The 14533-nt window shown below is 47.1% G+C and overlaps 1 protein-coding gene across 1 annotated transcript in view; it reads left to right on the forward strand.

Moving 5' to 3' along the window:
* The window catches only part of KIAA2012, a gene marked incomplete at its 5' end in the record, with an annotated part of 95840 nt that extends 82760 nt beyond the window's left edge, over positions 1–13080 (forward strand). The window contains 7 exon segments of the mRNA XM_079783093.1: positions 1323–1488; positions 3085–3202; positions 5994–6334; positions 8826–9028; positions 9586–9758; positions 10566–10785; positions 12739–13080. Coding sequence (XP_079639219.1) covers positions 1323–1488; positions 3085–3202; positions 5994–6334; positions 8826–9028; positions 9586–9758; positions 10566–10785; positions 12739–12877 — 1360 coding nt within the window. The 3' untranslated portion in view covers positions 12878–13080.
* Positions 13081–14533: the final 1453 nt, after the last annotated feature.

The raw sequence follows: 14533 nt of genomic DNA on the forward strand, positions 1-14533 counted from the left end.
ACCATCACCAGAGAGAGAGAGAGAGAGAGAGAGAGAGATCAAAAAAATTGTTTAATCAGGAGGAAAAGAAAAAAGAATACCAAACTCCACAGAAGTCATTATAGACAGAGTGATTAAAGAACAGACTTTCAGGCTTGATACGGAGATTCCTGAATGTGGAAGGGAAAAAAACAACACGGTCAGGTTTGTGGTTCTCATTTACAGCATACCTGCTCCTCAGGGGAAATAAATGTTTTCCCAGCCCTAAATTCTAAAGGATACCTCTGTGGGTTTTTATAGAGTGACGTTGAATGATTTAAAGACTCATATATTTACAGGAAAATTCCATTTGCCTCATTTGACAAATATTCCTGAAGTTTCTATAGTAAGGCCCTGTGCTAGCACAGCACAATAAATATAATACCGATGTAGCTGAAAAATAAAGTGCCCAGAACCAGGCCTGCACACAGTAGCTGTAGCTGCGCTGTTCCTGAAATCCATGTGGCTGTCTCTAATGACCTTTTTACCCAGAGAAAACAAGTCAGTTGTCCACAAGGCACACTGTCAGTGACAACAATTCTATTGGGGCTGAAACTAACACAGCACTTGACCTTTTAGTGGCTGAATTTGACCAAGAATAGCATTCCAAGGGCAGAAAGGAATGGATGGGTAGTTGCATCTTCTTATGCAATCTTTCTTAAAGGTCACCTTATTTTTCAGCTATGCCTTTGGTAGAAGAAATTTCAGTTAGATAATCCTGTGTCATACAAGTGAAGGTGTAAACATGCAATCCCAAAGAGGCGAACTATTTTTCCTGCTACCTAAGTTTTAGAATTGAGCCTGAGACAACCCCAAAAGGGAAGACCAAACTTTCTCATCTTCTTTATTCAGAAAAGGAGGGTTGACTAAGTGTGTGAAATGCCCACCACGTGTGTGAAATGGCCAAGTGTGTGAAATGCCCACCAAGTGTGTGAAATGGCCAAGTGTGTGAAATGCCCACCAAGTGTGTGAAATGGCCAGGTGTGTGAAATGCCCACCAAGTGTGTGAAATGGCCAGGTGTGTGAAATGCCCACCAAGTGTGTGAAATGGCCAAGTGTGTGAAATGGCCAGGTGTGTGAAATGGCCAAGTGTGTGAAATGCCCACCAAGTGTGTGAAATGGCCAGGTGTGTGAAATGGCCAAGTGTATGAAATGGTCAAGTGTGTGAAATGCCCACCAAGTGTGTGAAACGGCCAGGTGTGTGAAATGACAGAGAACCGGTGCTCAGTCAGTGTTCACATTCTCTTCCTTGTCCACCAGAGTTTTCTCTTTAGTTTGATCCTGTTGGTTTGCTTTTTTCAAAGGGGCAGAGATTATGACGTATTCCATCTGCACAGAAGACTCGCAGAACCTGGGCCTGAGTCCCCAGAGAGGCTGGGTCCTGTCGACACACCTCTTCTTCCAAAAGAAAAAGAAGGGAAGACTAGACCAAGATTGTCCAAGCAGCAAGCACCAGCCAGCATCAGTCGTGTGAGTGTAAAGACCTAGGAGCTTGGTCAAAAAGCCCCACCTGGCTCATGCTCCCAACAGGGCTCCCACTGTAGCTATGTAGATTGCTTACTGTATACAGGCACCTGACAAAGCGAGCGAATTGGAGCTGAAATCCAGCCTTTGGCCTGCTCACCAGGTCCTGCCCCCCAGCACTGGGCTGCATCCCCCTGAAGGGCAGGGTGCCTTTTTCTAATTCCTACAAAGGTACCAAAAGGAAACTTCCGTTTCCCTACACTTACACCAAATGTGTGTGTGTGTGGGGGGGGGGGGGGGTTCTCCCCACAACAACCAATTCTCCAACTCTCTAGGACACCAACTGGGTGTCCTACACTTCAATTCTGACACTAACTACCCAAACTTCGTGCAGGCCCAACACATTCAGGGCTCAGTCCTACAGACTGCCCCCACTTCAGATGTCAATCACAAGTCTCAGGTTGTTGCCTATGCTTCTGACCAACAAGCTTTAAATAGGGGATTCTCACCCCCCACTCCCAAAGGTTTGATCATTTGCTAGAATGGCTCACAAAACTCAGGGAAACACTTACTCTTGCTATTACTGATTTATTACCAAGTTTGTGATAAAGGACACAAATGAATAGTCAGATGAAGAAATACTTAGGGCAAAGTCCAGCAGGGTCCCAACTGCAGGAGCTTCTTCCCCATGGAGTTTGGGGTCTGCCACCCTCCCAGCATGTGGACGTGTCCACAACCCAGCAGCTCTCTGAACTCCTTCCGTTCGGATTTTAATGGAGGCTTCATTACACAGGCACGGTTGATTACATCATTGGCGAAGGGCGATTAACTCAAACGCCAGCCCTTCTCTCCCCTCTGCGGTTGGAGGTGTGGGGCTAAAAGGTCCAACCCTCTTAATCACCTGGTTGCTTCCCTTGGCAACCAGTTCCCCCTCCTTAGGGACTTTCCAAAAGTTTCCTCATTAACATAATCTCAGGTGTTGTTGAAAGGGGCCCGGTATGAATAACAAAACGTACTCCCTTAATGCTCCAGAAATTACAGGTTTTAGGAGCTTTGTGCCAGGGACTGAGGACGGAAGGCCACATGTCTATTTCTTATTATGTCACAATATCACAGGTACTGAGTGGGTAGCTATGACCCTGCTCTGCCATCCTATCTTAGAAGGAACCTCCATGTTGTTCCAGCCTACAGGGCTTCCTGAAAGTGAGCAAATGATGCAGCAGTGAATAAAGCTGGCTTTGATTTCAACCACTTAGCCAGTAATCGTGGCAACAGCCATCTATCAAAGGTGAAAACTGCTTCACTTTGATCCTGCTCTGTAGACCATGATTTAGCATCAAAAAAAAGGGGAGCAGATCATAAAATGTACTCTATTCCTCTTTTCTCCTGTGAAATTATACCTCGCAGTTGAAAATCAAAGGCTGAACCCTAGGTTCCACATTCTCCAAGACCTGCTCTTCTGCTTCATCTGGAACCCACACGCATTCCATTCAAAGCCATTCTGTCTTGTTCAACATAATCTTCCTTTGATTTTTCCCCCCCTTTCCTACATGTATCATGGTCCCTGAATCATAGTCCCTTTCCTTACATGTTCACCTTCAGGAGGAGATGGAGTTGATTGACAACGCCAAGAGAAAGAAAAGAACTAAGACAGACAAGTCTAAGGTGCCCAACGGGGAGAGAGAAGGAAAGGTCCACATAGAAACGAAGGCTGTTGTTGGTAAGCGAGAGTGCTGGGGGCTGGGAGTTGTCATTGAGAGTCAGTGTGGATCCTATGGAACAAATTCTGTTTTGAGTCTCCTACCAGTAGACCACCAGGTGTCATGTCCATATCTCGGTAGACAGGGACAGAGGAAAATGGCCTTGCCTAGAGACTTGTGATCACTGAGAGAGAGAATGATAATATTAGCACCTCTTTACTGAATACCCACTGTATTAGGAGCTCTGCCTACATGATATCGTACAACCCCCACATCTTGATAAAAATAATATATATAGCCCTAACCGGTTTGGCTCAGTGGATAGAGCGTCAGCCTGCAGACTGAAGGGTCCCAGGTTCGATTCCAGTCAAGGGCATGTACCTTGGTTGCTGGCACATCCTCAGTAGGGAGTGTGCAGGAGGCAGCTGATTGATGTTTTTCTCTTATCGATGTTTCTAACTCTCTATTCCTCTCCCTTCCTCTCTGTAAAAAATCAATAAAATATATATTTTTTAAAAATAATCTATATAAATATATATACTATTCACATATAGAATAACTACTATTATATCATGTAGTAGTTGAAGCTGAGAGAGGTTGGGTGACTTGCATAAGATCAAACAGATCAAAAATGGCATGTGTTTGGAATCAAATGGACCCAGGGCCTGACCCTGCCATTTGATTCCAAACACATGCCATTACCATGGCCTCATGACCTAATAACTACATCATCATCTGAGAAGTGGGCAGGGAGAGTATTTGAGAAGGGAAAGGATGCAACCAGCTCAGAGTGATTACCCCAGCGACCATTTTTCTTGCAAGGAATTCACACTCCTGTGCTTCCAGAGACTTTTTTTTAAGCCTAAAAACTACTCCTGTTCTTCTCTGGCCACCTGATTCAGAATACCCTCCAAGCAAATCAAAGGCTATAAGAAAGGATGACATTAAATCGTCTCCTGGGCCAGGTTTATTTTCAAGATTTGCTTTTTTAAAGTCTTGCTGAGTCCGTCTTGTTGTAGCCCATGGCTTGGATGGCAGTGGCCGGATTGGCGGATTGGAAGAAGGAAATACTTGTGGGCCCCAGAGGTGAACTGAGGATAAGATATATATATATATATATATATATATATATATATATATACACACACACACACACACACACATTAGATAGGATGTGTGTGTGTGTGTATATATATATATATATATATCCTATCTAATAAAGAGGGAATGTGCTAATTAACCCTCACGCCAGGAAGGCTTAAACTTTGCCAGGTTACAAAGCTGCCACCTCAAGCCAGACTCTGCAGGCGTGACCACCCAGCTGTGTCCACAGGCCTCCCCTCTGGAGGTCTTGCCCCACCATTGATCAGGGTGAAACAGAACTTTTTATTTTTTAATATATTTTATTGATTTTTTACAGAGAGGAAGAGAGAGGGATAGAGAGTTAGAAACATCGATGAGAGAGAAACATCAATCAGCTGCCTTCTGCACACTCCCTGCTGGGGATGTGCCTGCAACCAATGTACATGCCCTTGACCGGAATCGAACCTGGGACCTTCCAGTCCGCAGACCGACGCTCTATCCACTGAGCCAAACCAGTTTCGGCAGAAACAGAACATTTTGAGTAGCAAGAATGCTGAATTACAGTTGATCCAAGTAGAATAAGGCAGTTTCTCCAAGGGTGGCCTGTGGACTACCCTTCTTAACACACTTGGCGTGGTCGTTAGAATGCAGATTCCTACCAAACCAGACTCTAGGAGTGGGAATCGGGAATCTGCATCCTATGAGATTCCATTGCACACTGGAGCGAAAAAGTTACTGGAGGCTTGGTTGGTGTGGCTCAGTGGTTGAGCATTGACCTATGAACCAGGAGGTCATGGTTCAATTCTCAGAGCACATGCCCGGGTTGTGGGCTCCATCCCCAGTGTGGAGCATGCAGGAGGCAGCCAATCAACGATTCTCTCTCATCATTGATGTTTCTATCTCTCTCTCTCTCCCTTACTCTCTGAAAAAAAAAAATATATATATATATATATATACATCCTATCTAATAAAGAGGGAATGTGCTAATTGACCCTCACTCCATTGCAAAGATGGCAGTGCCCACAGCCAATAAGGAGGGAATATGCTCATTGACTGCCAAACCCTCAAAGATGGAGGCGCCCACAGCCACAAGATGGTGGCACCCAGTCCCCTCAGCCCCACCAGGGTGGCAGGCACGCAGCTCCACTCGCCTATCTCTGGAGTCCCCCAGTCCCCTCAGCCCCCCAGATGCCTAGGGCCAGCCCAAGGCACAGGCAAGCCTCAGATGTGGCTGCCCAGCCGATGCCCGAGGCGCAGGCAATCCTCAGATGGCGGCTGCCCAGCCGCCCAGGGCCACCCAAGACTCAGGTAACCAGGGCCGGCCGAGGCTTGCACTGCCGGCAGTGGCAGCAGCAGAGGTGTGATGGGGCATCGCCCTCCCCTGATCGCCGGGTCGACTCCCGCCCCTGAGGGCTCTCAGACTGTGAGAGGGGGCAGGCCGGGCTGAGGGACGCGCCCCCTCCAGTGCCTGAATTTTCATGCACCGGTCCTCTAATATATATATATATATATATATCTTTTGTGCTCGCTTTGGCAGCATGTATACTAAAATTGGAACGATACAGAGAAGATTAGCATGGCCCCTGCATAAGGATGACATGCAAATTTGTGAAGCATTCCATATTAAATATTAGTGTGTGTATATATATTTTTTTTAAGTTACTGAAAAGGATGCATAGAGATCACATTTACTTAGCCATACCTCTGTCCCTGACTATTCTCACCCAGGAAAGTCAAAGGACTCAAAGGCTAAAAAGAAACCAGAGCTAATTCCCAAAGGAAAACAATCAGGAGTCAAAAGGAAAAGGACACCGAAGGAAAGGAGCCGGGAAACAGCAGCGGAGCAGAGGGGGCCTGAGGTCTTCAACGCCCAGGGAACAGAAGAAGGCACCCCAGACAGAGGTCTCCTTCCTTCGGGCCTTGATGTAGAGGAGCCGTGGCTTTCTCCCAGAGCTGATGCTCAGGAGAGCCAGGTTTCAATAGACGGAAGATCACCGCCCACCCCGACTGTGGCTGTCACGGGACACACGGAATCCGAAGAAGGCAGAAGCCACGGGGATCCTCCGAAGGTAGGCCCCATGTTCTCGCTCCAGCCAGAGGGACCTCTGTGCTCACTGGTGCAGCGGAGCGGTGGGGAAACCGCCCACATTCTACTGCCGTTACAGAAACGGCTCCACTGCAGAACGGTTTCACTCACTAGGCTTTGGTACCTACTGACTTTTTGAAGAAGCCAGACCTGGTCCAAGTCATAGGGTGGCAAAGGACCTCTGCAATGATGCACTCCGAGGCTCCCCAACTTCCAGGGCATGTATCCCTCCCCTCCTTAAAGAGCAGGAAGTTGCCATGGGAGCCATCTGGTAAGGGGTACAGGTCTCACGTTATAAGGAAAGGTGGATTCAGGCCATCAGAGCCGAGCACATAGCCTTGACTTGGCCTGAAGCTCATGCCTTGCTTGCCTCCAAAGGCGATAGCGATACCTCCCTTCTAGTATGCTTTTCCGTGGCCCACAGCTGGCCCACAGGCGGCTCCCACACACCTGCCTTCACGGGTGCTTTTGCATGTAAGAGCCACTTTGTTCCAGGGGCCTTGATTCCAACGTCAAGTATTTAAGAGAAAAACTAAGTGAGTATAAGGAAAGTTACCCTTGAAAATCCCTGCAGTTAACCAAAAGTAATACCTTACAGGTACATCTCTCAAAAAAGACCAAAACAGCCAACTTTTCCTCAGCTATTTCTTCCACTGAGGTGAAAGTGCTGAACTGCATTTAAAAATATCGTACAAAAAAAAATGTATCTTTAAACTCTACAAAAACACCCAGTTGAACCACTGTGGTTAAACTTGCCTACGTTACACGCATATGGTACAACTCCGCTGAATCTCATTTGATCTTTACAGCCACACTTTTAGGTACGATTAGTTCCACTTTACAGACCTAGAAACTGAGGCTTGAAGGAGCTGAAAGTCTGCTGCCAGGATTGTACAACCATTGAGTGGTAGAGCCAAGACTTAAACCCGGTCTTTTGATTCCAAAATCAGAACTCCTGTCGCTATTTTAAATTATCTATAATAATAAAAGGGTAATATGCTAATTAGACTGGATGTCCTTCCAGAGGAAGCCGGCCTGGAGCGAAGCCGGGCCTGGAGCGAAGCCCGGGTCCCAGGTGCCGGAGGGAAGCCCGTGCTGGCAGCCGGGGGAAGGAAGGGCTACACTTGCACACATTTTCGTGCATCGGGTGTCTAGTTATGTATAAGGATTTCAGAAAGATGTTTGCTTTATAGGTCTCAGTCCTCCCAGCTGCCTAGGTTACAGAATTCTGCTCTACGCAGCAGGCGGGAATTTCAAACTGTGTGCAGAGCTGCTCTGAGCCTGCTAGATTATCAGAATTTCTTAGATTTTTTTTTTGTCAACCCGTAGTTCCATGCTGCCTCTGTAAAGGCTAAAAAGCAAGGAAAGCCGAAACCGGTTTGGCTCAGTGGATAGAGTGTCGGCCTGCAGACTGAAAGGTCCCAGGTTCGATTCCGGTCAAGGGCATGTACCTTGGTTGCGGGCACATCCCCAGTAGGGGGTGTGCAGGAGGCAGCTGATCGATGTTTTTCTCTCATCGATGTTTCTAACTCTCTATCCCTCTCCCTTCCTCTCTGTAAAAAAAAATCAATAAAATATATTTTAAAAAATAAAAAGCAAGGAAATTTCACCCCAAGTTGGATACACATGGAAGAGTTAGTTGCCTTTCGAGCTTCCCCTGATGGACATATTTCTAAGAGGCAGCAGGGAGAAAAGAGAACCTTTCATGGAAAAAGTGGGTTTGTCTGGAATTAAATGTGAGTCTGACCTAAGACTGCCCCTGGAAAATAGCCTTTACCTAGAACAGTGATGGCGAACCTATGACCCGCGTGTCAGCACTGACACACGTAGCCATTTTTGATGACACGCGGCCGCTGAGGCGGCCGCATGCCGAGGATAAAACATTTGCGAAATAATGTTTTTTCCTCAAAGTGACACACTACCCGAGTTATGCTCAGTTTTTTGGCGAAGTTTGACACACTAAGCTCAAAAGGTTGCCCATCACTGAGTCCTAGAACCTGGGGTACCTAGCCCTGGCGTCATCAGAGATGCTTTTTAAAACCCCAGCTGCCTCCCACCTAAATATGATCATTTCATTGAACTGCGTGGGGGCTTGGTCTCAAGTAATTTTTCAAAGCCCCTCAGGTGATTCGATAGTGCAGCTTGGGGTGAGAACGCCAGACATACCAACATTCTGTGCCAAACATCATGTTGACACTTTCCCCATCCAGTTAATCCCAGTACTAGCCCCAAGAGAAAGAGGGTATCGGAGAAACAAAGCTGCGGTCTCCAAATCTTGAAGCAAGTAAGAGAGAGACTTGCACCCAGGTCAGTCAGACCCCAGAGCCCACGCTGGTGGCAGCAGCGGCTGAGGTCAGAGTGTGGACACAACTTACTGATTCCATCTCAGAACAACCTCCTCTGGGGCGGAGGGGGCTCGCTGCTGAGACCAGCTCCCCGCAGTCCTTCGCATGAAGCACTCTCTGGTTCCTTAGGATCTCCTGGCCAAGAGGGAGCAGGAGAGAGCGCTCCGGGACAGGCAGCGAGCGGAAAGGGCCGAGACGAGACGGCTGGAGGTGGAGAGGAAGAGGAGGGAGCAGGAGGAGCAGAGGCGGCTCCGGCAGGAGCAGCTGGAGAGGGCCGAGCAGATGGAGGAGGAGCTGGAGCTGGAGCAGCGCCGCCGCGCAGAGGAGATCCGGTGGGTCCAGCCGCAGCCGAGGCCGTGGCCATGTTAGGAGGCAGAAGGAAAAGGCCATGTTAAGGGTTGAGGTTGGTTCTGCAGCTCATGCCCCGAAGTAAAGCAGCGTGTCTCATGTTGCTCTGTCCTCAGCTCTACTAGGAAAAACCTGGACCAAAGAAAACATGGTCATTAGGGGTTACTGCAGGTTCACGGGGCCCTCCAGGCAGGGCCTTGCGATTCAGTCTAGGAAACATTTGGTGAGCCCTGCCCACACGGTCTGCTTTACGCTAGACCTGTTCGTGGGCCTTGACTCATCTCATTCGATCTTCACAGCATCCCTGAGAGATGGGAGTTGTGAAATCCATGTAATGGACGTGGGAAAGGAAGCTGTGGGGACGTAAGGCCCTCGCCCCAGAGCACAGAGCCGTGCTCAGACAGCCGGGCTTCTGGTCCCAGGCGCGTGCCAGGTGTGCTTGCCTGTGCTTCCACTGAGCGGGATGTCCCACGTGGCCGGCAAAGCCCACGAGGACGCCCGCTTCCCCTGCCATTTCCCTGACCATCCTGCGTTCCCCCAGCTCGAGGAAACAGAAGCACGAGGAAGAGCGGCAGCGGCAGGAGGAGGAGGAGAGACAGCAGCGGCTCCAGCGGCAGGCGGCCCAGGAGCGGGCCCGGCAGCAGCAGGAGGAGTTCCAGCGGCGGCTGCAGGCGCTGCAGCGGCAGAAGCAGCACGAGGAAGCCGCGCGCGCCGGTGAGGGGTTCGGGGCTCTCTGCCCTTCCTGTCCCTCCGGGCCGGGCCGGGGCATCTTCCTCCCACTTCAGGCGTTCATGGGAACCGCCCCGGAGCTAGTCCTATCCTGGCTCTTAGTGTGTGAAGCACTGTATATGTATGAGCTATTTTTTTTTCAAGGTAACTGAAATGTGTGACTATAGTGAGTTGAGATAGATTTAAAAAAAAAAAACTTGTGGAAATGACTCTTGGCTCCTGCTCTGAATTCAGGAATCCCCTGAACAGAGACCTGGCCCTTCCCATTGCCCTTTGCATCATGTTGCTCAGGAGCTGCCTGAATTAGAGAGAGCCCTGCTCCCAGCTTCCTTCCCCAGCAGATGGAAACACTCAAACCTCTGGATAGCTTCAGGGCAGCCCTTCAGGTGCTGATGTGGGCAATCTCTACAGCCTCACTTTTGAGAAGAGAAAGAAACTGCTGCATCTGGCACTCTTTGGACTGGACAGTCCAGCTGAGTAAGCACCAAGTTTCTCCAGACCCTGACCTGATCCCCTCTCCTCAGCCCATCTGCACCCCTCAGGAGACCACTAGGCTCCGGAAAATCCTCCCCCCAGGTTTTGTGTTCATTGCACAGTGTACTGCACATAGTAGGTGCTTGATGATATCCTCTCGGTCAGTTCACCCCAAGGGCAGCCCCGCAGAGGATCTGGCAGGCAAGCTGCCACACTTCTCCCGGGGAACCCCTGGGAGTCCCAGGCTGGAGGTGGACCTGAGAGCCGTGTTCTCCAAGAGAGACCCCGGATGAGACCGGCCCCGTTTCTATTGGGCAGAGGCAGAGAAGCAGAGGCAGCAGGAGCTGGAAGTGAAGCTGGCCGAGGAGCACAGGCGCCTGGTGGGAATGGCTGAAGAAGAGCGGCTGGAGTACCAGCGGCAGAAACAGGAGGCAGAAGAGAAGGCTCGGCTGGGAGCAGAGGAGACGAGGCACCAGCAAGAGGCAGCCGCCAGGCTGGCTCTGGAGAAAACCATGAAACAAGCCCAGGAACGAGCCAGGTACTGGGGGCGTGGGCAGCAGTTACCGCCCGGGGGTTGTTCAAGGGCTTCCCTGCCGGGAGCTGGTGCTTGCGCCCGCCCTCGGGCAAGTCACGTTTTCCCACTCTCCTGAGCACAGTTTGAAAAACGTAAAATACAGAGTCTTTTGCTACAACGTCACAGAATTTCTTCCTGGCTTACAGAACTTGTATTGAAGCTGGGAGTTTAGAGCAGATCTCAGTCCTCTAGTTTACAGGTGAGAAAAACAAGTCCCAGAGACGGGCAGGATCTTGATCAGGGCCACAGGGTGAGTTAGGGGCAGTGCCAGGACCAGATCAAAGACACTCCCCTCCCCCCCCCCCCCCTGAACTCCTCCACCCCCGGAGTCTGAACCACTTGCCTTTCTCAAGAAGTATTGATTGAGAACAGAAACACTGTTCTGGACACTGGGAATTCAGGAGTAAGGAAGAGCTGTCTCTTCTACCATGCCGTTTACCTGCTAGGGGAAGGGGTTGGCAACATACCCTAAGCAAATCTATTTGTCATTTAGCTGGCAATAAATGCTACACAGAAAAACATTAAACCTCTGATAGCATTGCAGGAGGCTTAGTTTAGATTGGTTGGCCAGGGCAAGACCTCTCAGATCTATAAGGTGAAATCTGAATGACATGGACTTAGCCACATAAACCTCTAGGAGAAAAATATTTCAGCAGGTAAACAGAAAGGGCAAAGAGCCAAAGAAAGGAATGAGACTGGCATGTTAGAAGAATCAAAGAAAGTCAGCGTGGCTGGAAGGAAGTGAACAAGGCACAAAGAATACCTCTAGCCAAAACCGGTTTGGCTCAGTGGATAGAGCGTCGGCCTGTGGACTCAAGGGTCCCAGGTTCGATTCCGGTCAAGGGCATGTACCTTGGTTGCGGGCACATCCCCAGTGGGGGGTGTGCAGGAGGCAGCTGATCGATGTTTCTCTCTCATCGATGTTTCTAACTCTCTATCCCTCTCTCTTCCTCTCTGTAAAAACTCAATAAAATATATTTTTTTTTAAAAAAAGAATACCTCCAGAGGAGGTTGGAGAGAGAGAGACTCAAACCAACCAGATCTCACAAGGGCCTGGTTAGGGGAAAAGCACAGAACCAGTCATCAGGGGCCAGCGGCATTCCCCCCTCTACTCTCATACAATAGTAATGATCACTGCATCTTTCTGACAATAGGATCTCTAGGGTAATATGGTTTTAATCGACTCTCTAAGCTGCATCTAAGCTAATGCTCTTTAGGGAACCAGAGAGAGAAGGCAGCCAGAACTCTATTTCAAGGTTCCCCACCTAACCTTGAGTTGTTCCTCACTTGGACTTGCCTCATCTGTTATGTGAAGTACAAAATGGATCTTTAGTGAAATCTTGATTCCATTTCAAAATTATGTATTCCACGTGTCATAGCGGTAGGGCTGGATTCATATGTATCGAGACCAAACGCAAGCTATTGGAGTTCCAATTTTGCACAAGAAGAAAACTGACAGGTCATCTGAGAAGCTGAGCAGTTTTGTAAGGCTTAGTGCAAATAGCTGAAAACAGAAAACCAAGCAATAAAGGGATGTGTGAGTCGAGCCTCACTCCAGGGTTAGAATTTAATGCCAATTGGCTGTATTTCCTCTTCATTGTGTGATACTGGCCCAGGTACTTTAATTTCTCTGGCCTGTTTTTCCCTCTAAAATGAGGGAGTCCCTTCCAGCAATACAAGTTTAAGAACTGAGAATTACGCCTTTCCTTTTACTTTCCCAGTAGGAAGCTCATGATACTATAAACCTCATATGTAACTAAATGAACAGAGGATGATGCAAGATGCACACTAAAATGCAAGATCAGTAGTCCCAAGTCTAATTGATGACTAAAATCCAAAGTTGTTCTCCTAGCTTATAAGAACCATTTCCAGGATGTTTAATCAGAATTGGGATTTTGGGTGGGGTTGTCTCCTTAGGCAAAAGTCTGCTTTGAGGAAACATCTTCGTTTCTATCAAGAACTCCACAAGGAAGCCAATGGCCTGCAGTGGGCACACAACATTTCCAGACCATGGGTCTACTCTTACTTCCAGTTCCTACAAATACCCAGACCTTAAGGCTAGAAGAAAACGAAAAAGTAAGTTGGGAGGTGGTAAAAGAAAAAGAGAAACTTCCTTCTAGAATGATGTTCCATATTGAGCCCAGTTAGTTCCATCTCGTCTTGTTCACCTCAACCCACGCCTAACTTCATTCCATTTCCAACAATCCTCCCTGCCACGAATACATTCCTCAACCCAGTTAAACTCTTCACTCATCTAAATCCTTCACCCTCTCTAACATCACCATCAATTCAACTCAGAAGCTTTGGTGCCTAAAATTGACCCAAAATTTTGTAACTTGTTTGAATTTCAGTAAATTTCAGTTAGTAAGGCACTAACATAATCTTAGGCTAGTCCATTTTCATTAATGTGTCTGAAAGAGTTGCAAGTAAATGAAAATTTTGTAATGCAAATTCCGATTTAGCTAAGAGGAGCGCATTCATATAGTAAGAATTTTATTATATTGTCTTTATAAAGCAAAACCACATCCAGTTCATCCTAAGAATCTAAAATCTAATGTCTATTTAAAAAAAGATAATCAATTGATAAATGTTCATTTGAGCAATATGAGCTGTTTTATGAGAGTAATCTCACACCCTCCAAGTATAGATTCTAGAACTGCACTGTCCAATAAGCCATATGTCGCTATTTAAATGTAAGTTAAAACAGTCAATTCTCCAGTCACACTAGCCACAATCAAGTGCTCAAAAACCGCATGTAGCTTACTGGCTACCATACTGAACAGCACAAATATAGAACATTTTCATCATCACAGAAAATTCTATTGGACAGCACTATTTTAGAACCCTGAAAATTAACAAATTTTAAGGTTTTGCTCCCAACTGTGATTTGAAGAACAAACCAAACACATAATTGTCCCATTTTTTAAAATCACACTGACTATCAGTATCTAGGATCGATTATGGAATGATTATTAAAGGGGATAAGAGAACCTCAGCAAAGATCTACAAAAGGATACCAAAGCAAGCATTATCTGAACCCGAACTTTCCCACAAATTTCCTTTGCCCTATGCTATACTTCATGTCCACAGCTGAAAAACTTAGTTTTTGCAGTGATTCCCTCAAATTTCCCACTAATGCCTGTAAGGTACTTGCTTTCTACAGGAACTGCACTTCTACAATCCAGAAGTCAAGCGTAATTTTGATTCTGTATTGCTGTTATTGAACTTATTAGACTTGATGCTTATTTTTTTAACTGTTTTATGTAAATTAGCAATAAAATGACCCAAACATTGGCTATTACTCATAGCGAATGTCATGCACTTTTTCTCAACTTTGTTGACCCTACTTACACATTTACTCATTCATTTGTTCATTCATTAATACTTTATCAGATGAAAAAGGAGCATCTCAAATAATTCAACCAAGAACAGAAGAAAGAACACTCAAGGAAGACATCCCTGTCGTGGAAATTACCATTACTGACTTTTATTTTCTCCCTTCTTTCACAAATTTAGGATGTTGCAGTCAAGCACTATGTAGAGTGGCTACACTAAATGTTCTTCAAGCTCCTGTCCAAATCTGATATGCTATTAAATTATTGCTGTGAAAGGCCTATTTTATCAACACTACAAGCACATTTTAACCATAGCAGAATGCAATGCATTTGGAAGAATCCAATTAACTGCAAACAAAAAAGTTATTTCCCCGTAG

Source organism: Cnephaeus nilssonii (assembly GCF_951640355.1).
Source record: "Cnephaeus nilssonii genome assembly, chromosome: 10".
In the NCBI taxonomy this organism is placed as follows: domain Eukaryota; kingdom Metazoa; phylum Chordata; class Mammalia; order Chiroptera; family Vespertilionidae; genus Cnephaeus; species Cnephaeus nilssonii.